The 27,090-nt window shown below is 41.8% G+C and overlaps 1 protein-coding gene across 1 annotated transcript in view; it reads right to left on the bottom strand.

Moving 5' to 3' along the window:
- Window positions 1-18,542: 18,542 nt before the first annotated feature.
- Window positions 18,543-27,090, bottom strand: part of COPB1 (coatomer protein complex subunit beta 1) — a 23,933-nt gene continuing 15,385 nt past the window's right edge. The window contains exons 16-21 of the mRNA XM_014954843.1: window positions 26,515-26,659; window positions 23,455-23,574; window positions 22,890-23,035; window positions 21,213-21,302; window positions 20,303-20,458; window positions 18,543-18,877 (exon numbers count right to left, since the gene is read on the bottom strand). Of these exons, the coding sequence (XP_014810329.1) occupies window positions 18,818-18,877; window positions 20,303-20,458; window positions 21,213-21,302; window positions 22,890-23,035; window positions 23,455-23,574; window positions 26,515-26,659 (717 nt within the window). The 3' untranslated portion in view covers window positions 18,543-18,817. The remainder of the gene's footprint in view (window positions 18,878-20,302; window positions 20,459-21,212; window positions 21,303-22,889; window positions 23,036-23,454; window positions 23,575-26,514; window positions 26,660-27,090) is intronic.

Genomic DNA, 27,090 nt, shown 5'->3' on the forward strand with positions numbered 1-27,090 from the left:
TTTCCTGTTGTGGTGGTGTGCTCCTGAAGTGGGGGAAGTCTGCTGGAGGGTGAAGAAGGCAGAGAAAGAAACGTCAGATTGCCTTCTTTAAGATGAGGGAGGAGGAATTAGCAGAGGCCAGAAAACAGGGGCTGCTGGTTTGTGCAAATATCCTGCCCCCACCCCCTGCCTGAGACCAAACCGTCCCACCGCTGGGCATCCTCTGGTACCTGCAGAGTTACAGCTGATCCCAACAGCAGGAATCTTAACAAAGGGTAGCCATGGAAACAAGGCACTCCTACAAAAAAAAAAAAAAAAAAAAAAGGGCTTTTCTGCAGCATCAAGGGACTTGTTGTTACACCTCATTCTCTCTCACGCATTTCTTTCCACTGTAAACAAGAAAAATGAAGTTTTAAGATCACATTTTAAATTATCTGAATCCTTTAAAACAGTTTCATCAAAGGTAAGGCACCCGCTTGGAGAAGTAGTGGACACTCCTCCAGTTGTCCAGCTTCCTTCCATGGACGCTGGCCTGTGAAAAACATTGTCAGTAGTCTTGCAAAACAAATAAATCTTTAAACAATAAGCTACAGATTAAAAGCCTGAGAGGCTCCCCTGTGACCCGTGCAGAAATAAGAGCATTACAGAGAGGGCTGGAGACCAGTGGTGCAGAAAGTTAAGCCGTCGAAGATAGGAGTTCATATTTGATGCATGGGTAGAGGTGAAACGGGCTCGGGGCCCTCAGACACTTCAGGGATTTGTTCCTGCTGCAGAACTGGCACCGCGGCCCTTTCCTGCTGATCGGTGTCTAAGGACTGGAATAATAGATGTGCAGAAAGAACAGAGGCTGGACAGCAGGGCTGTCTGGAGAGCTGCACCCAGTGCCTGCTTTGTCTGTTGTCCAAAGCACCATAACGTACCTGTTGGTCTTTGGCCTTAAGGGCCTACCACACCGGTGAGATCAGTGTGATGCTAAACCTGGAGTGGGTCATTTCTACCCCTGCTCCTTGTCTCTCCCAGAACCAGAGGAAGTGTCTGCACCCGCTGGTGACCACACCTCTCCAAAAACCAGCTGTACATTCCCCGGGACAGCCAGAGGTACACAAGAACCATGAGGACACGCGCTGCATCGGACAGTGTGTGTGTCAGGTGAGGTGTGCTGCCCCGGATTTGCAGAATTAGGAAGGGAGAACAGGAGCAGTCCAGGCTTAGCTGTCATCCATGGGAAACCCATCCCACGCCGGCGTGATAAGAAAAGAAGTAGCTGTTCCAAAAAACAGGAGGAGTCAGTTGTCTACCACAAAAAAGACACGGAGGTGCTGGAGCGGGCCCAGAGAAGGGCACCAAAGATGGAGCACAAGTCTTATGAGGAGAGGCTGAGGGAGCTGGGGTTATTCAGCCTGGAGAAGAGGAGGCTGAGGGGAGACCTTATTGCTCTCTCCAACTCCCTGAAAGGAGGGTGTAGAGAGGTGGGGGTCGGTCTCTTCTCCCAAGTCACAGGCGACAGGACGAGAGGAAATGGCCTCAAGTTACGCCAGGGGAGGTTCAGGCTGGATATTAGGAAACATTTTTTCGCTGAAAGGGTTCTCAGGCATTGGAATGGGCTGCCCAGGGAGGTGGTTGAGGCCCCATCCCTGGAGGTGTTCAAAAGACAGGTTGATGTAGTGCTGGGAGGTCTGGTTTAGTGATGGTGATGCTTCTTGTTTGTTGTGTGGGTGTCTGTTTTTGTCAGTCAGGTTGACGGTTGGACAAGATGATCTTTAAGGTCCCTTCCAACCTAGAAGACTCTGTGATTCTGTCTTCTTTAAGAAGCTGCTGTTTCCACTGACAACACCCAGAGCAAAAGAGAGAACCACAAGGCATTTCGGCAACGTCCAGCCCCTTCCTCTCCCGTGGTAGCCATCACCTCACCCAGCTCAAGGCAGAGGAGAGAAGCGACCCAAACAGAGCCAGAGGCTGGAGCAGCTCTGGGTCTCTCTCCTACGTGCAGATGGTGCCACCACAGCCTCCAGGGAACCCATCACCACGCTCGCCCACCCCAGAGCTGCTCAGGACCTCCACAGCACGTGCCTGGTGACAGAAGAATAATTTAATTTACTTCTTTAAGAAGCTGCTGTTTCCACTGACAACACCCAGAGCAAAAGAGAGAACCACAAGGCATTTCGGCAACGTCCAGCCCCTTCCTCTCCCGTGGTAGCCATCACCTTGGCCAGCTCAAGGCAGAGGAGAGGAGTGACCCAAACAGAGCCAGAGGCTGGAGCAGCTCTGGGTTTCTCTCCTATGCACAGACAGCGCAGCCTCCAGGGAACCCAGCACCACACTCGCCCACCCCAGAGCCACTCAGGACCTCCATAGCATGTGCCTGGTGACAGAAGAATAATTTAATTTAAAACGTACTACCATCTCAAATCCAACTGGCTATGAGAAAGGAACACTGCCACAGCACTCCTACCTTGCATGAGGCACCAGATCAGTGATGCCAGGTCCCTTTCTATTAAAAACAAGGCAAAAAAATAAAGCCAACAATGCGGGTGCATAAATGGATTTTCCCCTACAGCTGACACTGAACCTAAATGAAACTAAATTGTTTTCATAATTTGCAGCTTCTGTTTCTCCATAATTATGATGTTGTAAAATGAGCAGAAAAAGCTAGTATATACTAAAACGTACTACCATCTCAAATCCAACTGGCTATGAGAAAGGAACACTGCCACAGCACTCCTACCTTGCATGAGGCACCAGATCAGTGATGCCAGGTCCCTTTCTATTAAAAACAAGGCAAAAAAATAAAGCCAACAATGCGGGTGCATAAATGGATTTTCCCCTACAGCTGACACTGAACCTAAATTAAACTAAATTGTTTTCATAATTTGCAGCTTCTGTTTCTCCATAATTATGATGTTGTAAAATGAGCAGAAAAAGCTAGTATATACCCACAGGGAAGAATTATATGTCGCGACCCCATAATGATCCAGGATGAAGAAGACACAATGAAGGAACACACAGTATTCATTAATGAATAAGATTAGTAAGAAAGGAGGAAGCTAGAGTTAATGAATATATATAGGGTTCTGAAGTAGAAGCTGCAGGCAGAAGTAGCCAACCGTCTTATTTCAGCAATGGTCTTAGCCATAATCCACTTCATTAGGGACAATTATCTTCTAAAAAATCCCCAAACTCTGCCCATCTGCAGAACGCCAGACAAAAACTATTTTAAAAATATTTTGCCTTTAAAATACAATGTAAAGAGATGTTTTTATCTATTAGAGATGAAATATTACAGATTCTTCTAAAAAGCTGATCTTAACCTCATATGATTGTAGAATTGCTGTTTCCATCTGCCTTTCCCTTGCACTGCTGAACTGTCTTTCTGTTGACCATCAAAATTTAAACAATCTCTCAGTGATACTGTGTTCTGCTTTTTTCATCTGCTATTATTGTCTATCTGTTAAGTGTTTATTTAAAAAAAAGTATAAACAAACCACTAACAAAGGTGACTATGGAAAATAATTACAGAATTACAGAAAGCTATAAGGAATTTCCCTTCCTACACACAACCTTCCCTTGTTTCTTTCTCACAGTGCTTTGCTCTGTGGAAAATGAGAATATACGTAACACTGGACAAAGAGAAGGTAAAAATCATTTGAAGCTTATATTACATTATCACTCAGATAACCCAGTGATAACTGATGGCACAGCATGTCGTGGTCCAAACATGTCTAGCACATGTTATGTACATACCATCCCTGCCTCCTTAAGCTTATCTGACAATCTAGATAAGATTCAAAACACAATTTTATGGTGGGAATAGCTCATCTAGTTCTGGCTAAAGCACAATTCGAGAGGTACCTTTTGGGAAAGGCAAGTTCCCCTTTGCTGCCGTAGTTTGCACTAATTAAATTGCAGCTACACGTTTGCACCTGTGCCTGATCTGTACCAACAGTAATTTTGATTTGCGTTCACGCTTCGACATGCAGATACAAAAGCAGAGAATAAGCTTTAGCCTGTCCCAGCATCATTAAAGAATGCAATATTCCATACGTGCAAACTCTATCCTGCCTACTTAACACTCCTACCTTACAGGATTAAATATACACTTGCTTCTAGTGAATAATTACATCTGGTATCAAAACTTGATGGTGTACTCTAACTGCCTGATAAAACTTAAGGGAAGGATGAGCATCATCCTATTTTCTTTCAAGTCCATCACTGAGCAATTACATGAGAAACATTTCTCCTTATCCTCAGGGACTGGGCATCCACAGGTGTTCTGAGCTGCTAGAAAAGACTAAATATTAGGAAAACAGTATTCTTGGAAAATTTGATTTTGTTATTAAAAATAATCTTTCGTCATTATAACTAGTACTATAAGCAGGAAACAGCTGGATGATTAGCATTTTCATTGTGCATTAAATCTCCTCACTGATAACTAAAGAGGGTAAGACTTCCTTCAGAAAAGTTTAAAGCACGTGCCTTCCTTACAGGCAGAGCTACTAACAGGAGTTAATAAATATCTCAGAGACTCATTTAACTCAGCAATCTGCGAGATGAAGGATTGTGAAGCCATTCGTTTTGCAAAATCCCATTAGTTTTTGATAAACTCTTTCAGACGGATGGTAATTTTGAATGATTCACCTGAACAAAATCAGGCACCCCCACTTCCAAAATGCCGTTGGGGTGAGGTCAGGCAGAGAATGAGTCTGCCAGTGTAAATCACTACCTTTGTCTCCTGTCAGACTCCTTCACTTCGGGCACCAAAAAGTATTTCCATTACTGGCTTGACAGAGATCGAGAAAATGGGTTGATTTTTAATTTTCAGGGAGTTTTCAAGGAATTCAGAATGATAGATCCTTTTAAAAAGCTTCGGATGCTGTGAGAGCGCGCGGGGCTGTGCACGCGTGGGGAAGTGGACCCCCCCGGGGGTTTTACTGGTGCAGGAGAATCAAGGACTGCCCTTCTCTCAGCCACGTGTTGGTGCATTACGTACAGCTGTGAACGTTTGTGGAAGTGAACATGCAGAACCTGGGGTTCAAAATGCAACACGGTCCTTGGCAGAGACCTCTATAATCCCCTACGGATGAGGGCTGCAATGCTTTTAGCTAGAAACAGCCTTTCCAGACAAAATCAACCATTCTACTTCTCCTGAAACACTCTCCCTAGAACAAATCAATCTTACTCATTTAAGATTCGACCCTGCATTAACCCTCTTTAGCAAATTTGCAAGTGGCACCAAAGGTTGGATTTAAGGATATCCACTAAGGCTCTGGCACTAGCTGCTGTTACAGCCACGGGTAGTACCTGGCCCACAGATACTACAATCAATGCATTAGAGGGCAAACCATTTATGACCCACGCATTGTTCTCAGATCCCTTCCTCTTTATCCTTCTCTTTGTGGGGAGCAACAGCCCAGCCCCAGCCAGGCACGAGCTCCTTGGCTCCGGGTTTCAAGATTCCATCTTGCTTACGTTTCTAAGCAGCTTTAAGTTGGCTCTGAGACACCAGCGAGGTTCCTTGCCTCTTCAGGACCAACCTCTAGCAAATGGCAACCTTCCCTGTCTGCCTCATCCATGAGCTGATGTACTAGCCCCAAATCTAGCACTGAAGAAACTTGAATTAAGGTTCAGTCACACCATTGCTGACACTGCAGTGTACCTGTGCACGAGGTTGTATTTTCTTGGATCCAAAGTGCAGGGCAGAGATGATCCTCAGTCGGTTATTCTCAAGCTCAGGTCCTGTTTTCATCCCATACCTCAGGTTCTGCATGGGAAGAACTAACACAAAACCTGTTTCTTTAAGTAGCTGCTCAACTTACCAAAGCTGAGGTTTAGCGGAACTTCAAAGTCATAAGCACCAGAATTTATTTCAGCCCCAGGAACATGACATATATATAGCAGTCAAACAAAAATGCATCGGATCACCATTGGGCAATCTATGCAATTCAGCTAGATTTTGAAATGGTTACATGGAGCTCATCTGTGTGAATGGCACCATTTCAACGTACTTTTCAGGTGACTGAACTTCAGATGATAATCTATAATGTTAGAGCTCTATCACATTTAAGACTGCCACCAAAAACCATGAAGAGACAAGTGATTGTAATGCCTGCATCACTTACATCACCCAGGGAAACGTCCATCACGTGATACAGACCCACTCCACAACACAACTCTGGTGTCACTGTCACTCACGCTCGGCGACAGGACAACATGGACCATGTCAAAGGCCTTACAGAAGTCCAGATGGATAGCATCTGTAGCTCTTCCATGGTCCACTGATGTAGTCACCCCATCATAGAAGGCCACTTGGTTGGTGAGACAGGACTAGCCCTTGGTGAAGCCACGCCAGCTGTCTCAAATCACCTCCCTGTCCTCCAAGTGCCATAGCTTCAAGAAGGATCCATTCCATGATCTTCCAATGCACAGAGGTGAGGCCAACTGGTATCTTTCACTAGATCAGGTTGCTCAAAGCCCCAGTCAGCATGACCTTGAACACTTCCAGGGATGGGGCATTCACAATTTCTCTGGGCACCAACCTCTCACCACCTTCATGACCAGCAGCAGTCCCCTCAGCCTGCCTTAGCTGACATATGCCCTGGCCTCCCACATCCTTGAAGACCCTGGGCTGGTCCCACATCCCATGCCTGTGTCTTTCCTGGACTGGGTGGACCAGGAGGGAACAGAGAAGTCCAGATGCAGCCACCAAAGTACCAAACAAGAGAGGAAGAAAGCATTTTTACTGTTTTCTTGGTTGATTGGTGATTGGGTTTTTTTCTAACTAGAAGGAAGAGATGCTGGGTCTGGGGGTGGGGAAGAAAGGCTCACACCACCCATGGCAATCAACACAGTAATTGTTGATGGCAGAAGATGGAACAAATGAGCCCGCAAGGTGGCCAGAGGCAGAGGTTGGGCCTCCCAGCTAATGGCAGGTGCAGCTGCTGGGCTGGGTGCTGGAGGTGAATCCACTTCCATTGGTTCTTCTTGACCTGCAGGTAGATCCACCTCCATGGGCTCCATGCCACCAGCCACTCGTTACAGTTACCTGCCCGTCTATTGACTGGGAAGAAAGCGGGGACTGTTGACCAGGTTTTCAGAAGCAGAACAGCAACTGAGCAGAACTTTCCACCAACAGATCTCAGAACACTTCACAGCTATGAAAATGATGCCCCAAGGTGATTTCCTGAACATATGAGAAAAATGATGGAAATCTGTGTCGTTTTCAAGACCTACTTCCATGTACCATCCCCTAAATAACGCTATAAAAAACAGTAACAAGCTTTAGAAAACATGGTTGCCCCAATTACAAACCCTAAAAATTTCCAAGAAAACTGGTAATGCAAAAGAAAAAAACAAACACAAAAACATTGGTAACAAAAAAGCAAAGGTTAAACAAGATTTCCAGCTTCATTATTTATGTGCTTTAATATATATAACTTGGGAAGTTAGGGACTACTTTATGCTTCCAGAAATATAAATATATATTTGTTAGGGCTTGCCTCTTCATGCTCTACAGTAACACATGAGGAATGAGCTGGAACACACACAATTCCTGAATTTTCACTTAATTAACAAACGCATTCCGTAGCCTCACATGATCTGTATTTTCCATAAATAATGAGCTTAACTGATTAACTGATAAATGTCTTCATCTGCTTTTAGCATCTGCATGCTGCGAGAACAGGTTTTCTTTTGGCACTCCCTACCTCTCCCGAAGTGACAGTGTTTCTACGGCAACGTTCACATTTATTAAGGCTGGATATAGGATCACGGCTGAACTCGGGCGCCCAAAGTCGAAGTGTGAACAGGCGTAGGAAAAAAAACACCTGTTCCTACTTATGGAGCAGACACACCAACCCGGGCACTATTCTGTCTCTTGTTAAAGCAGCACTCACACAGCATTACAGGCTTTAAACTACAAGCACTAAAATATTGACAGGTCAAACACCTTAAGGTTTTAATGGCTTATTTTCTTGCACCTTCATAAAAGAAAGTTTGATGTGGCATTAAAAAAAAAAAAATAATCTCCTACAGGAATCATAGAATGGTTTGGGTTGGAAGAATCTCCTACAGGAATCCAAGGGAATTCCTGCTAATCTGAGAAAAGGCTTCCATGATGGACACATTTATATTATTTAAGTAAACTGTAAGAAACAGAATTGCAGGTTGGTCAATCACCTTGTTGGTCTCTACACGTTAGAAAGTTAAGGAGAGATACAGCCACTTGTACCAGGGGACATTACGGTGTGGCACAGGGAACCAGCCACCATACTGAGGGTGAAACCCTGATGACACCAAGCTTGGTGGTGCAGTTGACACACTGGAGGGAAGGGATGCCATCCAGAGGGACCTGGACAGGCTGGAGAGGTGGGTCAGTGCAAATTGCATGAGGTTCAACCAAGCCAAGTGCAGGGTCCTGCACCCGGGACGTGGCAACCCCAGGCACAAATACAGGTTGGGTGGAGAATGGCTGGAGAGCAGCCCTGAGGAGAAGGACTTGGGAGTGCTTATGGAGGAGAAGCTCAGCCCAGAGAGCCAACCGTGTCCTGGGCTGCATCAGGAGAAGTGTGGCCAGCAGGTCTCAGGAGGTGATTCTGCCCCTCTGCTCTGCACTCGTGAGACCCCACCTGGAGCTCTGTGTCCAGCTTTGGAGTCCTCAACACAGGAAGGACATGGACCGGCTGGAACGGGTCCAGAGGAGGGCCACGAAGATGATCAGAGGGATGGAGCACCTCTCCTATGAAGACAGGCTGAGGGAGCTGGGGTTGTTCAGCCTGGAGAAGAGAAGGCTCTGGGGAGACCTTATAGCGGCCTTTCAATACCTGAAGGGAGCTACAGGAGAGCTGGGGAGGGACTCTTTGCCAGGAAGGGTAATGATAGGACAAGGGGAAACGGTTTTAAATTGCAAGAAAAAAGATTCAGATTAGATCTCAGAAAGAAATTTTTTACTGTGAGGGTGGTGAGACACTGGAACAGGTTGCCCAGAGAAGCTGTGGCTGCCCCATCCCTGGAGGGGTTCAAGGCCAGGCTGGATGGGGCCTTGAGCAACCTGGTCTGGTGGGAGGTGTCTCTGCCCAGGGCAGGGGGGTTGGAACTTGATGATCTTTAAGGTCCCTTCCAACTCAAACCATTCTATGATACCGCTCTTCTGAGACAACCACTACCAAGTCCAGGTGGTACGAATCAGAAAAGCAGGATGCTCCTACAACGGGGTTTTTACTGGGAGGTAGGTGCCATCTGAGCAGATGAACACCTGCCTGAATGCAACCTGGGAAACTGGGGAAGACTGGATTTAGAGGAACAGGGGTTTTAGGAGCAGGTGCAGGCAGTGGGACTCTCCCAGGGCACGAGCAGGGCCACGCAGTCTGATCCAGCAACGTGCACTTTGCTGCACGTGCCACCAGTTACAGACTCAAGTGTCCTTTTCTTCTTCTCCACCTAGCTCAAGTAGGGATGAAGGGTGAGGGACAGGATCCTTCAGGACGACATTTCAAAGACCCATACCTACTGTAGAATAAGAATTCAGTCCTTCTCCTTAAGAAAATAACACATGTCAATATGGATCCAACTGTAAGGAGCCAGTGAACGCCACCACTGGCTACATGGTGACATCAGCTGTACTAACCCAATAAACTGGGACACTTGCCTTCCAGGCTGGTATCGGATCCGTGCATAACACACAGTAAATTAAGTGGAGCATTTCAAGCTGCAGTTCTCAGATATTAGAATATTGTAAACAAGCAGAGCTGCTGCTTAAGACCTAATAGATCAAAGCCTGGAGCATAACTGCCATCTGGGACAAAGAACTGTACATTTGGTCTTTGTGACAAGACGTCTCATCATGTAGAGTGGCCTCCTGCTGACAGGCACAGGAACAGCCTGAAAGATCTCAGGGCATGGGATAACACCTACAGCCACCAGGTACTTCTCTGCCAGCAGCCACCGAATGAGGTAGGAATGACATGTTGAGTCAGGGGGTTGAGTCACCATCTCTAGATGTGTTTAAGGGACGTTTAGATGGGGTACTGAGGGACATGGTGTAAGGGAGGACTTTGTAGAGTAGGGGAGATGGTTGGACTCGATGATCTCAAGGGTCTCTTCCAACCTGAATGACTCTATGATGATTCTATGACATAGATAAGTTAATGGTTGAAGTGAAGCTTGGAGATCAACTTTAATTTGGTTGCCATTCTGGTACCTTGCGTTCAGGCTCTGTCCTAACCAGCAATGAAGCTGGCACCCGGTCCCAGTCCCAGGTGGACATCACACAGACCTAACAGCTGGAGATCCTCACAGACATATTGCCACTGAGGCACCGAGAGAGTGCTCCAGCTCACAACTTCAGCCTGGGTCCCACCAGGAGGAAAACTGCTTCAAGTTCATGTGTGTACCACAAGCCTACAGCTACAGAGGCAAAGCAGATTCACAGCTAAAACAATGCACTACCTTATTAAAACTGAGGAACCCAGTAGGTGTTCATTGTGCCCACAGGCCCCACCTCCCTCTGTTTTAGAGGTAAGAGAGTACTCTGCAGCAAGCTGGGACACCTCTGAAGTGACAACGTTACCCCTCCAGAGTCTGGAGGGACATTTGCACACCCACACCCTTCATTTGAGGTAAGAGAGTACTCTGCAACAAGCTGGGACACCTCTGAAGTGACAACTCCAAGAGTCTTGAGGGACATTTGCACACCCACACCCTTCATTCACTCTTCCCAGCTTCAAAAAAGAACCTACTGCTAAATGGTATATGCCTCTGCATGTGAACAACCCTTCCATACGTTTCCTCAAAGAGGAAATTGGCCCCCCAGCACCACTGGATTCAATGGATATTGGAAAGAATGACAGAATTTCATCTGGAAAACAATTAGGAGCAGGGATGCCTATGCAACACGTAATGTTAGTTTTGGACAGTAGGCGAGAGCTGCAGTTGTCAGCAACATAAATATTTAAAATCAAGGAAGGAAAAAAAGCAAAAGGTCATGGGGAATTTCATCTAGAGTGAAGTTTCTACGCACTAATAAAATATTTTCTTAGTCTCATATAATGTATAGCTTAAGGACAACTCAGCAGAAATTTATTCTTGCGTGAATATGAGTAACAGCAAAGTTACTCTAGAAGATCAGATTAAAAACTCATTGCTGCATTTTGAAATTCAAATGATCATTTCTGTAAAAGAAAATGGTTTCCTATCTTTCTAAATACAGAAGTCAGATGGCACTTCCAAACTTTGGAAGTAATTAAAATTAGAAGCATAGTAAAATTCCTACAACTCTTTACGGTATTGTAAGACCTTAGAAAAAGAAGAGACCACATTTTTAATGAAAAGATGCTAGTGTGACCACCCGTTGTGCAAGACCAGGCCTTTGATCAGATATTACAGGGAAAACATGAAACATCAAAGCTGAAAAACACTGTGAATAAGACTTAGCAACAGTGAGCCCCACTCTTCTGCTCTTGTGTTGAGGCCAGGACAACAACTGGCTCAGGTTGTTCTGCTTCCCCTAAAAGAAATTCCAGTGAAAGAGCCAGCCACATCAACTGCAGCTTTTACACCTATGTAAAAATAACTGTTTCTGATCCATACAACTCATATAATCCATATAACTCAATTCTAAAATGTCTCCAATCTATAGCTATAAGAATTATGCCAATCTTTCAAAACAATAGAAATCACATTTTTGCCAGCAGCTCCATTCTATTCTCGAGAAGTGCAGCTCATTCCGATGAAACAAACCGCACTGATGCAATCCAAAAGTGACACACAGAATTTGGAAAAGGTTAAATTACAAACCACAGAATACACAAAAAAAAATCAGAAGAAATATCTAGTGAAACGAGATGGGTATTTATGGTTTTGCTCGAACAAAAAAAAAAAAGTACAAAGTCACAGTTAACAATTTCCTGTATTTCACCTACATCCCTCTCTTAATGAACTCATTAGCAAGTCTTTCAAACAGGAGATCCTCCCTAGGAAAGCTGTATACAGCCAAACCTATCTCATTATGCTTTAGAAAAGTAAAATCCCTGGAGAAAAAGCAGTGTTGAAACAGATGCACATCAGTAAGCTGAGCTGTCAGCATGGCTGCACTGGTTACACATAGCTAGGCAACCTGAAAACACACAAAAAACAACTGAAAGTCACCCCAAGAGTGGGCCAAAATTACCCGGTATCGCTTTTATGACAAAACCTGCAGCACATCCTTTACTTTCTTCCTCTTAATCCTTTTTATAAAAAACCTAATAAATCAAAATTTATTCTCCGCTGTGAGACAGCACCCTCTGGTGTGGCAACACATAAAAACTTCATCAACTCCCTTAATTTGTGAGGGGGTGCAGCTGACAGCTACCCATACCTGGGTTACTCAGGATGTGGATTAACTGGCTGGGTCTCTCCTCAATGCTCCAGCTGCAGCTGTTTTACAGAGAAAACATCCCTCACATGAGGCTTCACATGGCTGAGAGCTGTATAAAGGTGTCTCTAAAGAAAACACAGATCTTCTTAAAACTCAATATACAAACTAGGTTCCCCTATGATCTGATTCATTTTTATTTTGTATTACCTACCTTCATGTTCTCTTGGGATGACCCCTTCCTCTCCTAGATAACCGAGCATCGCCTGTATCATGCCTGGCATCAGATAAACATTCCTTCTTCTCATCTATCATCTAAATAGGACAGAAATATAAATCCTCATTGGGCCCTGATTAAAGAAATCCAGCCCTGAGTTGCAGCAGCTCTATGTTAGGAGCAGGGCACGGGAGAAACCAGCCTCCTGTTACACCAGCACTGCACCACGCGGTAACTTTTAAAACTTTTAATGGAAAAGCAGCAAGTTTTCTTGCTCTATGTAAACCTACTGGGAATTTACTCCAGTTCTTACCCAAGTTTCTGCAATCAGAGTTGTGGAATAACACAGTGTGTGCAACACACAGAGAAGAGATCAAATCAGAGTTGTGGAATGACGTTACCTTACCCAAGCACAGTGTGTGCAACACACAGAGAAGAGATCAGGAACCTCCTGGAAAAAGCTCTGAACACAGTACAGCCACAGCACTACACCAGCTTCTACTGAAAAAGTTGTAAAGTGGATCCTAAAGTAGTTGAACGCAGCACACACAGCACTACACCAGCTTCTACTGAGTTTTCTGCAATGAAAAAGTTGTAAAGTGGATCCTAAAGTAAGGTAGTCTGTTTAGGATATTCTTTGCATATGCAGAACAGCTCTCCAGTATCTACAAAATGTTTTGCACGCCCTTAATTGTTGATCAAACACTTCCATGGCAATTACTTAAGGGTTCCCCTTCTCCTTAAACCAGCAATTTTTAAAGTGACCAGTGGTGCCTTTGTGGTTCTCAGCTCTCCTGTTTGCTCCTAACTGCCAATCCTCATGGAAACCACAATAATCATACATCCACTTTCCTTCTATTCCCCTTCCCTGTAAGTGGTTGTGGCAGTTTCACAAGGACAGGGTTTTTTAAGCAGTGACCAGGGAACTGCCCACACAGGAGCAGCTGAAGACGGGTGGACCACCACTCTCAAATGACAGAATGTGAGAAGACACAGCAGGTCTTTCTTGGTCAGTCTTTAGAAAGAGGTGACTTTAGAAAGAGGTGCTCTGAACTCGAGTTAGTCTATTATCTGAGCTACTGAGCAAAAGCTTAGCCCAAACACCATAGGATATATACAAAAGGACAGAATTTCGTCTCCGAAATACAGACATGAAACACACACCTAACTTTTTTTAGTGTTCAGGCTACTGAAGAAAATGCATGACACCCATGAGGACTTCTGTACAAGACCAATTCAGCAGGAGAGCTATTGGAAAGCATGACAGGTGGAAACTGGATCCAAAAGTCATGGCAGCTTCTGCTGAACGGGTATTCTCATGTCCTTGTATCAAGTTCTGACAGCAAGAGGTATCCTAAACAAACTTAAATTATGCCCCTCCCAGCTGACAAAGTCACATGAAATATGGACATCTGCACACGCCAGGATGTTTTTCTATTCTTCAAGAACAGCAGATTGTGACTGAAACGGGGCTTGGGGAACAGGTACTGGAAGTCATCCTCCTCCTCCAAAAACATCCTTTCCTTGGCTGTGGTCAGCAAATCCATCTCCTTCACACCAGTCAGTACACACACAGTTACAACAATCTCTGTTAGTGTCCTGCTAATCCCAATGTCTTTGGAAATTAAACCCTTCACTGGAGTCCTAGGATTTTCTTCTCTCTTGGTTTGGCTTAAAGTCATTGGAGAATAAAATACCCCCCATGCACCCCCAAGCAGCACAGTGATATCCATGGAGTTTCACAGGAGAGAAAGGACCTCATAATCCTGTGCTTTTCTCCCAACATCCTCCCCAAATTATGAAGTACTGAGCAATTAAGTTCACAATCTGATTATCTCTACTCTATCCTTGTGAATCTGGCACAACTTCACAGAAGGCAACACAACTGCTGTCAGATCATGTAGAGACACAACTTCATTATCCAGACAGACCTGCACATCCAGAGCCTCAGCTCCTGCTGGTATCTATCATGTGATGCAAAAGTCTGAGCTTTCATTATAAAAACAAAATAATGCTAAAACCAAAAAGGGATTTCAAAACATGTAAACCAAACAGGTCACTCAGCAAAACCATGCTGCACCATCTTACCCATTTACTGTCTCTAACACCTACTGGAGTAAAAAAACCTGGACCCCCACTAGAGCAGGTAAAGGTTTAAAAATCACACCATCATAATAGTGTCAACAATATCTACTGTTTATACTTGAAACATACATTACTGGCACCTGTACATTCCATGACCACATTTGATGCTTACAGAAATGCACAAGGAAATCAGAGCCTTCAGAAGCTACTTCTAAGTTTTTTTTTTTCCTCTGCTCAGACAAACTTATGACAACAGCCTTGCTTATCTAAAACTCTTTCCTCTTTCTTACTGTATATAATAAGCATGAGGTATGTGCCTATGAGAAAATAGTAAAATAAACACTTTTTACACATATTTCAACTATATTCACATATTTCAAATCTACAATATTTAACAAAATACATGACTTTAGCAAGTGTCAAGACTTGTCTGTACTAGAGGTGTGCACAGTGGAGTACAGTGACACAGACTTCGGTACTGTTAGATACAGCATGGCTTTGAAGGCTAATAGCTTAAAAAGATAACAAATGCCACAGGACTCCTACTCATTTTATGATTTTTATGTACTAAAAATTCAGAATGGTCCAGCTGCATCAGTGTAAAGTTTCAGCTCTTAACAAATCTGCCCCATTTTTTTTACTATGGGCAAACTACTTTCTTGTGGCAGCTTAAGAAGAGGATTGGAATGACAAGTGAACCTAATGTTTGTAAGAAAAGATCAAAGCTGGCAAAAAGTAGTACTGGGAGGAACAGGGTTATTTATATGACTGTCCTATTTATAAGAATGTCACTTATTAGCTCAGTTTTCGCGTTGTACTTCTAGGGCTATTGTTTAGCCAGATGAAATACAGCAGCCTAGACTTTCATTTCAGAATTGACATGTGTGCTCCTTCCTCTTCTTATTGAGAGTGGAAAATAAGCACTTTCATCAATGAGGCCTTCAAAGTTTTAGGACTCTGTGTTCAGGACAATGACTTGTTTCTCTTCTGTCCTACTGGAGCAGGACACAGCTGTTCACCTTCAGCAGCAGGACTTTCTGCCAAGTGGGAGAGCACTGTTGGCTCTGGAGACTCTTCTGTAGAATTAATTGCTTGCAACGATTTAACAAATTCAGAATTAATGCTTCACAGATTCAGCGAAAAGTACTTTCGATCTAATGGTTAAAGGACTTCTGTACAAGACCAATTCAGCAGGAGAGCTAATGAAAAGCATGGCAGATGGAAACTGGATCTGAAACTCATGGCAGCTTCTGCTGAACAGGTGTTCTCATGTCCTTGTGTCAAGTTCTGACAGCAAGAGGTATCCCAAACAAAGTTAAATTGTGTGCCCCTCCCAGCTGACAAAGTCACACAAAATATGGACATCTGCACACCCCAGGATGTTTTTCTGTTCTTCAAGGAGGACAGCAGCTTGTGACTGAAACAGGGCTTGGGGAACAGGTACTGGAAGTCATCCTCCTCCTCCAAAAACATCCTTTCCTTGGCTGTGGTCAGCAAATCCATCTCCTTCACACCAGTCAGCATACAAACAGTTACAATAATCATCTCTGTTAGTGTCCTGCTAATCCCAATGTCTTTGGAAATTAAACCCTTCACTGGAGTCCTAGGATTTTCTTCTCTCTTGGTTTGGCTTAAAGTCATTGGAGAATAAAATACCCCCCATGCACCCCCAAGCAGCACAGTGATATCCATGGAGTTTCACAGGAGAGAAAGGACCTCATAATCCTGTGCTTTTCTCCCAACATCCTCCCCAAATTATGAAGTACTGAGCAATTAAGTTCACAATCTGATTATCTCTACTCTATCCTTGTGAATCTGGCACAACTTCACAGAAGGCAACACAACGGCTGTCAGATCATGTAGAGACACAACTTCATTATCCAGACAGACCTGCACATCCAGAGCCTCAGCTCCTGCTGGTATCTATCATGTGATGCAAAAGTCTGAGCTTTCATTATAAAAACAAAATAATGCTAAAACCAAAAAGGGATTTCAAAACATGTAAAACAAACAGGTCACTCAGCAAAACCATGCTGCACCATCTTACCCATTTACTGTCTCTAACACCTACTGGAGTAAAAAAACCTGGACCCCCACTAGAGCAGGTAAAGGTTTAAAAATCACACCATCATAATAGTGTCAACAATATCTACTGTTTATACTTGAAACATACATTACTGGCACCTGTACATTCCATGACCACATTTGATGCTTACAGAAATGCACAAGGAAATCAGAGCCTTCAGAAGCTACTTCTAAGTTTTTTTTTTTTCCTCTGCTCAGACAAACTTATGGCAACAGCCTTGCTTATCTAAAACTCTTTCCTCTTTCTTACTGTATATAATAAGCATGAGGTATGTGCCTATGAGAAAATAGTAAAATAAACACTTTTTACACATATTTCAACTATATTCACATATTTCAAATCTACAATATTTAACAAAATACATGACTTTAGCAAGTGTCAAGACTTGTCTGTACTAGAGGTGTGCACAGTGGAGTACAGTGACACAGACTTCGGTACTGTTAGATACAGCATGGCTTTGAAGGCTAATAGCTTAAAAAGATAACAAATGCCACAGGACTCCTACTCATTTTATGATTTTTATGTACTAAAAATTCAGAATGGTCCAGCTGCATCAGTGTAAAGTTTCAGCTCTTAACAAATCTGCCCCATTTTTTTTACTATGGGCAAACTACTTTCTTGTGGCAGCTTAAGAAGAGGATTGGAATGAAAAGTGAACCTAATGCTCGTAAGAAAAGATCAAAGTTGGCAAAAAGTAGTACTGGGAGGAACAGGGTTATTTATATGACTGTCCTATTTATAAGAATGTCACTTATTAGCTCAGTTTTCGCGTTGTACTTCTAGGGCTATTGTTTAGCCAGATGAAATACAGCAGCCTAGACTTTCATTTCAGAATTGACATGTGTGCTCCTTCCTCTTCTTATTGAGAGTGGAAAATAAGCACTTTCATCAATGAGGCCTTCAAAGTTTTAGGACTCTGTGTTCAGGACAATGACTTGTTTCTCTTCTGTCCTACTGGAGCAGGACACAGCTGTTCACCTTCAGCAGCAGGACTTTCTGCCAAGTGGGAGAGCACTGTTGGCTCTGGAGACTCTTCTGTAGAATTAATTGCTTGCAACGATTTAACAAATTCAGAATTAATGCTTCACAGATTCAGCGAAAAGTACTTTCGATCTAATGGTTATATGTTTTAATCAGCTGCTAGTTTGCATAACATTTAGTAGCCAAACGGTGTTAATTCACTTCCACATCCTGCCCTGACCAGCACTCACAATTCTTCCTTTTCTGCAATTCCTTAACTTGGTTGAATTCCCTGCGAGATGAGTTCTGCTCACACTGCTACAGCTTTAGTATTACACTTGGCTGTCTTTTCTGGATTAACTGATCAGTGGGAATCCTTCCCTCCTGAGTCCACACAGGTGGCTGATGGCTGCTCACGTTGCTACAGCTTTAATATTACACTTGGCTGTCTTTTCTGGATTAACTGAAAAATAAAAACACCTCCAGCAATGTGATGTTATTCAGGATAACGCCGTTAGGAAAGCATTTCCTAAACAAAGTTTAAGGTTATACTGTTTGCTGGAAACTACTGAATTTTGACAATCTCTTTTCTGATATTACAGGCTTGTCTGTGCCAAGGGATTACATTACTAAACCAACCACGTAGTACATACAGCCTGTGATTTAGTTGTCAGGTATCTATATTCTCCTAGGTATTACCACAGTATTTTAAGAGTCAGGATCACACGTTCACACAACTCAGGCCTAGTCATTATTGTAAACACTTAGGCTATTACACACTCCCACTTTCTTAAGAGTATCAAAATACCCCTGCCAGATATTCAATACTGATCAAATAATACAGAGTTTATAATTTCCAGACAAAACAGTACTGGCATAATTTGTTTATTGTACTATAAGCATCAGTATATATTAGAGACAAAGGAAATACGACTTCCAGGACAAAGAAAAAAAAACCTGGAGTTTTAAAATTTTGCTCAGTATCAATCATGGAGAACCTATAAATTATCTGCTGGAATGCTTTCAGCTCAAAAGCTTGGCTTCTACAATTACAGAACACTGGAGAATAGAAGATGTTCTGGATCCCAAAAGCCACATACCTAAGGTTAAATTGTAAAAGACCTGAAAAGACATTAGGTAAAATTTATAAACTTGTTTTCTTCTGAGACAGATTGATCTTATCTCCAAGACTCAGGGCCATTCCCTGTAAGGAAGAGAAAGGAGACATTCATGACATACATACTTCAAAATAACTTTATATATATTAAAATGAAAGTTCCATACACAGAAATCTATAAAGTTAGTGGCCTTTCTAATTGTTCATTTATTCATATACATTACAGTGTACACTTTCTCAACACTAGGTAAAGGCAAGACTTCATGACATGCATGCTTCAAAATAACTTTATCTATATTACAATGAAAGTTCCATACACAGAAATCTATGAAGTTAGTGTACACTGTAATGTATATGAATAAATGAACAATTAGGCCACTTTCTCAACACTAGGTAAAGGCTAGATCTACATATATTATTGAAATAATGAAATCTGAATTTGAGCTAGCAACTGCTGTATCTGTTATCAATACAAAAAGCAGAAAAATGAAAAAATGTAAGCCTTTTGACTTCCCAACCAGTTGGAAGTATGCTGTCATGGCAGAAATTGGAACTGTCAGTCCAGTTACTGAAATTCAGCTGTTGAAAGCCTCAGTGCTGATAATAGCACTCAATGCACTAAAGCTACAGAAAATCATTTAATCACAGAACCATATTAATATGGCATAGAAACCGAATAAATCTCAAAAGAAACTGCACAAATAAATCCACCTAATCAACAGAATGGTCTCAAAATGAAACTAGGGTCACATACAGTATTATGTGAAAATGCCACTGTAAATATATTAGAAAAATTAAACCACTCTCAAATATCTAAACCAACATCACAAACTATAAATGATTTTATGTGATGAATATGAAAATTCTCAGGCAGTCCTTTATTGTACACTGTTTAAAATACTTTTATTGGCTGGCTTTTTTGTTATTAAACAGTTCCAAACTTTGTACTTTTTCAGTCAGGAGGTAGAACTTTTAGAATCCAAGGCAGACTCATAGATGTACCTTTAGAAAATAATGCTACCGAAAGACTTTGGGTTTTGTTGTGTTTAAAATGAATCAGTGCACAGCAATTGCATAAAATTTCCTTTTTATATGAAATTGAAACATGTAATTCATCAGGAAACAGATCATGGAACCTTGGGGAGCATTTGCTCTTAATTTAAAAGCAAATCAAGTATACTATCTTATTTGCAGTTCTATGGATAAAATAAGAAAATCTTGGCCCAAAGGCCTATTTTATGCTAATGCCCTGGGAGAGAAAATGTACAATGTGGAGTTAGGATATGATTAAACCTAACTAAAAAGCCATATTTTCCTCACAAAACGTGTCTAAGATAGAAACTTCAGCCTTAGTGTTAAAAAACTCTATTCTTCTTCCCTAAAAACTTTCCCATTTACCAAATACTAGAAGCTAACTAACATCCAAAAAATTTGCAAGTATTTTTAGAGGGCAGAGTACATTTTCTTAAAAATGACAAGGAGAAAAAGTGCTCTAAACAGAAGGCACCTTACCTGACTCTTTGCACGGATCCGTATGTGGCCAGTGACAGGCGCCTCTGGTCCCAGATGAATTGGCTTCTCAATGCTGACATTTGCAAGTGCATCTTCTCCAAATATGGAACGTGCATAAAGATTGGCTGCCATAAAGCCACAATAGCCAGAAAGTGCCTGCAAAAAGCACATTTGGACTCTTTAGAAAGGCCAAAATATTTAACATGCATTTTAATTCATCCTACGTACATCAGGATATCAGTATTGAATATTTAATATCAGTATCTAATATTTAAACTTCTCAAATACTGATTAAATATCAATATTTAATATTTAAACTTCTCATTTTTATTTTTTAAAATGCAGGAATCGTGCGATGGGAAACAGTGGTGGTCTTTTTCTAAATATTCATCAAAACAAGGTAGGATGTGATTTTTTGATCTGATTTAATGAACAGCAAAATGGTGAAGTAGCTAAATAGTAGCAATAGCTACTATACCTATTTTGGCTACTACACATATATTACCTAATAGCTGTTATATGTTTTATCTTAAAAGCATATAGGTATTCGATATACATATTTTGCTTTCAAACAAAAATGCTAAATTGGCAAAAGAAAGCTAAATTTTGACAGAGAAGGACAGAACTTGGAGCTATTGAAAAAAACCACCTGCATAAAATCAGACAGTTTCACCAAATCTATGCTACAGCTTAGCTATTACAAATTAAAATAGATATTCTGATTTTCTATTTTGATAGCATTACTGACTTTTACTCATTTCAGAGCACTCATTTCAAAACTTTGAAGTATACATACTATTTCATATTGTAGTCAAGTGTCTTTAATAACACTTACAACAAATGCTAAACAAATTAACCAAAGCACACAAACTAAAAAGGGTGGCTAAAAGTCTTCAAGCAAATCACTCACCTTCTCTGGAGTCAGGCATTTCATATTGGTTGACTTCAGTATGTGCTGTAAGTATTCGTTGAGATCAACGATGTTGGTGTTCACCGTAACCTTCAAGAAGGGAAGAAAAGAGCAATTACTTTACTCAGCCTCTCAGGTATTTTTGAAACCAACTCTTCTTCAGGACTCTTTAAAGAAGATTACCGCTACATTTCTCCTTGAAGAACACCATAATCAGTAAGATAACTCCAAATCACGTTATGTGGTGGCATAACACAAAGTCTACACCTCCTGCCATCCATGTGGTAAAGGGTGGGAATTCCATGCTATGACCATGGTCTCTAAAATGTACTGGGTCAATATGAGACTCCACTGAACACAGACTCTCCACAGCAACTCGTATACTTCTTGTCTGAATACAACTTACACATTGCCAGCACAAGAAAAAACATTATCTGGTACAAAACTTGCTTTTAGCTAATGATAAAAATTACTTTCATATTTCCCTTCTAGTAACAAAGCTCTCTGGGCTGCATTGGCTTCCTTGAGTACTGTTGGTCTTGCTTAAATTGCCTTTTTAACACCTCTTTTAGGAGTAGTTCACAAACTGCTAAGGCTTCACATACTATGGATTAAAATTTATTGTTTACAAGTTCCCTACGAGGGAACTTAAATCCACTCTCAGGTAAACACATGAAATACAGGTAGCAAACAAGGCTGCAGTTTGTGTAGAAGATCTCCCATTCTGTTTTAATGTTTCTATTCTATTCTTAAATCATGTCATTCTGTGGCATGAGATTATCTCCCTTAAGCCCTTTTTTAACAGGTGTGTAACTAACCATTTGGGCACCTTCAGGCTGGATATTAGGAAAATTTTTTTCACTGAAAGGGTTCTCAGCCCTTGGAATGGGCTGCCCAGGGAGGTGGTTGAGGCACCATCCCTGGAGGTGTTCAAAAGACGGGTTGATGTAGTGCTGGGAGGTCTGGTTTAGTGATGGTGATGCTCCTTGTTTGTTGTGTGGGTGTCTGTTTTTGTCAGTCAGGTTGATGGTTGGACAAGATGATCTTTAAGGTCCCTTCCAACCTAGAAGATTCTGTGATTCTGTAATATTGAGTGTACCCACCACTTTGGTGGTCTTCCATAGCCCCCATAACCACCCTGTATGCTACAGCTGTACTGCAAGGCAATGAAGTGAAAGATGTCCCTCCCATGGCACGGGGGTTGGACTACATGATCTTTAAAAGGTCCCTTACAATCCAAAACATTCTACAATTTAAAAAAAACCAAAACAAATACAAACAAACCCACCACCACCAAACGAACACACCGTAATTCAGAACTGGAGAGGCTAAGGAGTGTGACTAATTCTGCAGTATCAGCATAAACTCATCGCACCTTTGAGCCAACACACACAGCAATCACCAAGCCACTTGGACACCTTCTGCACAGGAGGTAAGGCTTAATGGACACACCTCTTTTACAAGAAAAAAAAACAGGTATTGCATCCCTACGCTTGTGAAACAGGTAAGATAACAATAAGGGAATGAGTTACTTGAGGCCAACATCCAACGTGAGTGTTGAACAAGGTTTATATCACAAGAGGTAACGTGGATGCAAGGAGCTGATGGAGAAACAAGAAACCGAATTACACCTCATCAACAACAACTCCAAGTAACATACAAAAAAATAAAACTAACTTTGTTTTCCCACTCAAATTCTGCCCACATCTGTCTGAACTCTGCATCCGTACAAGAAGCAGGCTGGATGTAATCCATGATGTCAATGTGAATATCACTGAGAACCACACAGTTTCTGTCGCTGGCTGCTCCAGAGACATCATACACTGCAATAAAAAAAAACATAAACCACCTTAATGGTTAAAAAAGCAAATTTGCAGTAAATGAGAGTTCTCAGTTATCCAGTTAACACCAGTCAACAATGGCTCTGTCTCATTGTTGACTTCTGTCCTCTCCAAGTGCTTTACCCAGTTACCACAGAACTTTAAGCATCTTGGTCTCTCAGACAAGGCTGCCTCGCTCTCAAGTATCATGCTGACAATCATTCTAAAGGAAGCATGTTCTACTATAATTTTAGGTAAAAGCTATGTTTGTTTTTTTTAAATCATCCAAAAATAGTTATACGTTGTAAACCATTTCATTTCCTCTTCCAGTATGAAGTGTTTTAATTAGTTTTGAGCTCATTTAGCATTTAAGAGATGCTACACATTAACGTTCGTTTTTGCACACTGAATTGTTTACTTACCAATATTACCAAAAATTATTCCATTTTCTGTTGAAGCAACTTTGACATTAGCTTTAATGTTTGCAAAATCATGTGGAGCAAGTGTCAGAGGAGATGGTTTTTCCACAAGTTTCAAGTCACCTGTGTAAAGAAATTGGGGGATGGAGATCAGGGAACATCAACAATACACAATGAGTCCAGCTTTTGGAACAATTTTATTTATTTTCTTGTCATTCAACTCTATTATAGTCTACAGAGTTGTACTAAATACTACCATAAGGGGATTTGTTGATTTGGAGTATTTTTTGTTTGGTTGAGTTTTTTTGTCTTGCAGATAGCAAACTGCAAAGTAATTTACATGACCTTAAAAATTTCAGTTAAAATATGTATTCACCCAAATCCCAATGAAAACAAATGTAAATACTGACTAAATCGGCTTTGGATTGAGTCTTGTATTAAATTTTTAACCATCAGGAAATGGTTAATTTTATCTTGTGTTTTTATCACTGACAACAACATAATACCTAATCCTACAGTCAAGTGTCTCAAAACCAAAGTTCAATGTCCAGTATTACACGCACTGAGCTATTTATAAACAGGCCAAAGTACCACCTTGATTTTGAATAGAATCGCTCCCAGGAAACAGTAAGAGATGTATTTTTCCTACTCCTTTAGCAAGACTCCTTAGTTCTAGCAAATTGTGCAGTCTGAGAACACAGCATCAGCTCTACCACACGAGTGATGCACCAGGTCAGTTCCTGCAATCTAACTGAAGACTCCAACTGGGAAATACAGATTTCTACTTTACTGAGCTGATAAATAAAATGAATATATTACTTAGGAAGTTGTAATTTTCTATTTATCTCCATCATTAGTCTGATCAAATGATTCACAACAGATTAGGACGAAGGTTATGCCCCTCCAGTCATCTTTATGTCAATTAAAAGTATGCAATGTGCATTCTCCTGCCAAAACAGAAGATAGCTAATACAAAACTGGGAACTGGTTTTGGATTATCTGTTCCAGTCCCACCTCTAGAAGTAGTTAATGAAGTCTCAGCATTGTTCAAGCAAGTCTCTGGTACAGCTGTTGGTACAGGGATGGTTCAGCTGAGTAAATGCAGTACTTAGGTACTTCAGGCTGAGTTCAAAAACCACCCAGGGCACCTGGCTTTCTGTTGCCTGACATTTGCTCCATACCCATTTGGATTTTGTCCTCTTGCTCTATGGCAACAGCACATTGGGGAAGAAGTAAATAAAAAAACTTGTCCATATTGCAGGAGAAGGGGAAATGGAAGGCTATTTTCCTAGTGAAACAAGCATGATAAAGTTCAAAATCTGATGATGGCTTATATCAGTCAGTGCCAGTACTGTGGCACTGGCACTATGGTTCCAGTAGGTAGAAGTTTTCCATCTTTTGGAAAAAAAAAGGCATTTGAAAACACGCTTGCAAAATGGCAACTAGCTGGCATCAATTTTTAAGCATTTAGAAGTGTTTCAGAAACTCCTTACAAGTGGGTGCCACTGCCCAGCACCTCAGTGCTGCTCAGCAGTTGCCTGGTTTCCAGCAGTGCTCCTTACCTAGCGTGGCCAGCTCTAGTGTGCAGTTCTGCAGAGTGTCACTGGTCTGGTTGACCACCAGCACATCCAGCACAATGTCATACTGATTGACATGGACATACGCTTCTGCGTAGACAGGGTCTGAGAAACCTGTCAGCTGAGTAACCTGTGAAAGACAGGAAAAAAAAAAAAAAAAGAGTCATCAATATATAGCTAAAACCACAGTGACTGTCTGTGCTATTCATACAAATACAGAATCACAGAATCTTCTAGGTTGTAGCAAACTGCAAAGTAATTTACATTACCTTAAAAATTTCAGTTAAAATATGTGTTCACCCACATCCCAATGAAAACAAATGTAAATACTGACTAAATTGGCTTTGGATTGAGTCTTGTATTAAATTTTTAACCATCAAGAAATGGTTAATTTTATCTTGTGTTTTTATCACTGACAACAACATAATACCTAATCCTACAGTCAAGTGTCTCAAAACCAAAGTTCAATGTCCAGTATTACACGCACTGAGCTATTTATAAACAGGCCAAAGTACCACCTTGATTTTGAATAGAATCGCTCCCAGGAAACAGTAAGAGATGTATTTTTCCTAGTCCTTTAGCAAGACTCCTTAGTTCTAGCAAATTGTGCAGTCTGAGAACACAGCATCAGCTCTACCACACGAGTGATGCACCAAGTCAGTTCCTGCAATCTAACTGAAGACTCCAACTGGGAAATACAGATTTCTACTTCACTGAGACAATAAATGAAATGAATATATTACTTAGGAAGTTGTAATTTTCTATTTATCTCCATCATTAGTCTGATCAAATGATTCACAACAGATTAGGACGAAGGTTATGCCCCTCCAGTCATCTTTATGTCAATTAAAAGTATGCAATGTGCATTCTCCTGCCAAAACAGAAGATAGCTAATACAAAACTGGGAACTGGTTTTGGATTATCTGTTCCAGTCCCACCTCTAGAAGTAGTTAATGAAGTCTCAGCATTGTTCAAGCAAGTCTCTGGTACAGCTGTTGGTACAGGGCTGGTTCAGCTGAGTAAATGCAGTACTTAGGTACTTCAGGCTGAGTTCAAAAACCACCCAGGGCACCTGGCTTTCTGTTGCCTGACATTTGCTCCATACCCATTTGGATTTTGTCCTCTTGCTCTATGGCAACAGCACATTGGGGAAGAAGTAAATAAAAAAACTTGTCCATATTGCAGGAGAAGGGGAAATGGAAGGCTATTTTCCTAGTGAAACAAGCATGATAAAGTTCAAAATCTGATGATGGCTTATATCAGTCAGTGCCAGTACTGTGGCACTGGCACTATGGTTCCAGTAGGTAGAAGTTTTCCATCTTTTGGAAAAAAAAAGGCATTTGAAAACACGCTTGCAAAATGGCAACTAGCTGGCATCAATTTTTAAGTATTTAGAAGTGTTTCAGAAACTCCTTACAAGTGGGTGCCACTGCCCAGCACCTCAGTGCTGCTCAGCAGTTGCCTGGTTTCCAGCAGTGCTCCTTACCTAGCGTGGCCAGCTCTAGTGTGCAGTTCTGCAGAGTGTCACTGGTCTGGTTGACCACCAGCACATCCAGCACAATGTCATACTGATTGACATGGACATACGCTTCTGCGTACACAGGGTCTGAGAAACCTGTCAGCTGAGTAACCTGTGAAAGACAGGAAAAAAAAAAAAAAAAAAGTCATCAATATATAGCTAAAACCACAGTGACTGTCTGTGCTATTCATACAAATACAGAATCACAGAATCTTCTAGGTTGGAAGGGACCTTAAAGATCATCTTGTCCAACCGTCAACCTGACTGACAAAAACAGACACCCACACAACAAACAAGAAGCATCACCATCACTAAACCATACCTCCCAGCACTACATCAGCCTGTCTTTTGAACACCTCCAGGGATGGGGCCTCAACCACCTCCCTGGGCAGCCCATTCCAATGTCTGAGAACCCTTTCAGTGAAATAATTTTTCCTAATATCCAGCCTGAACCTCCCCTGGCGCCACTTGAGGCCATTTCCTCTTGTCCTGTCGCCTGTGACTTGGGAAAAGAGACCGACCCCCACCTCTCTACACCCTCCT

The sequence above is a fragment of the Calidris pugnax genome, unplaced genomic scaffold, assembly GCF_001431845.1.
Source record: "Calidris pugnax isolate Ruff unplaced genomic scaffold, ASM143184v1 scaffold186, whole genome shotgun sequence".
NCBI classification, from domain to species: domain Eukaryota; kingdom Metazoa; phylum Chordata; class Aves; order Charadriiformes; family Scolopacidae; genus Calidris; species Calidris pugnax.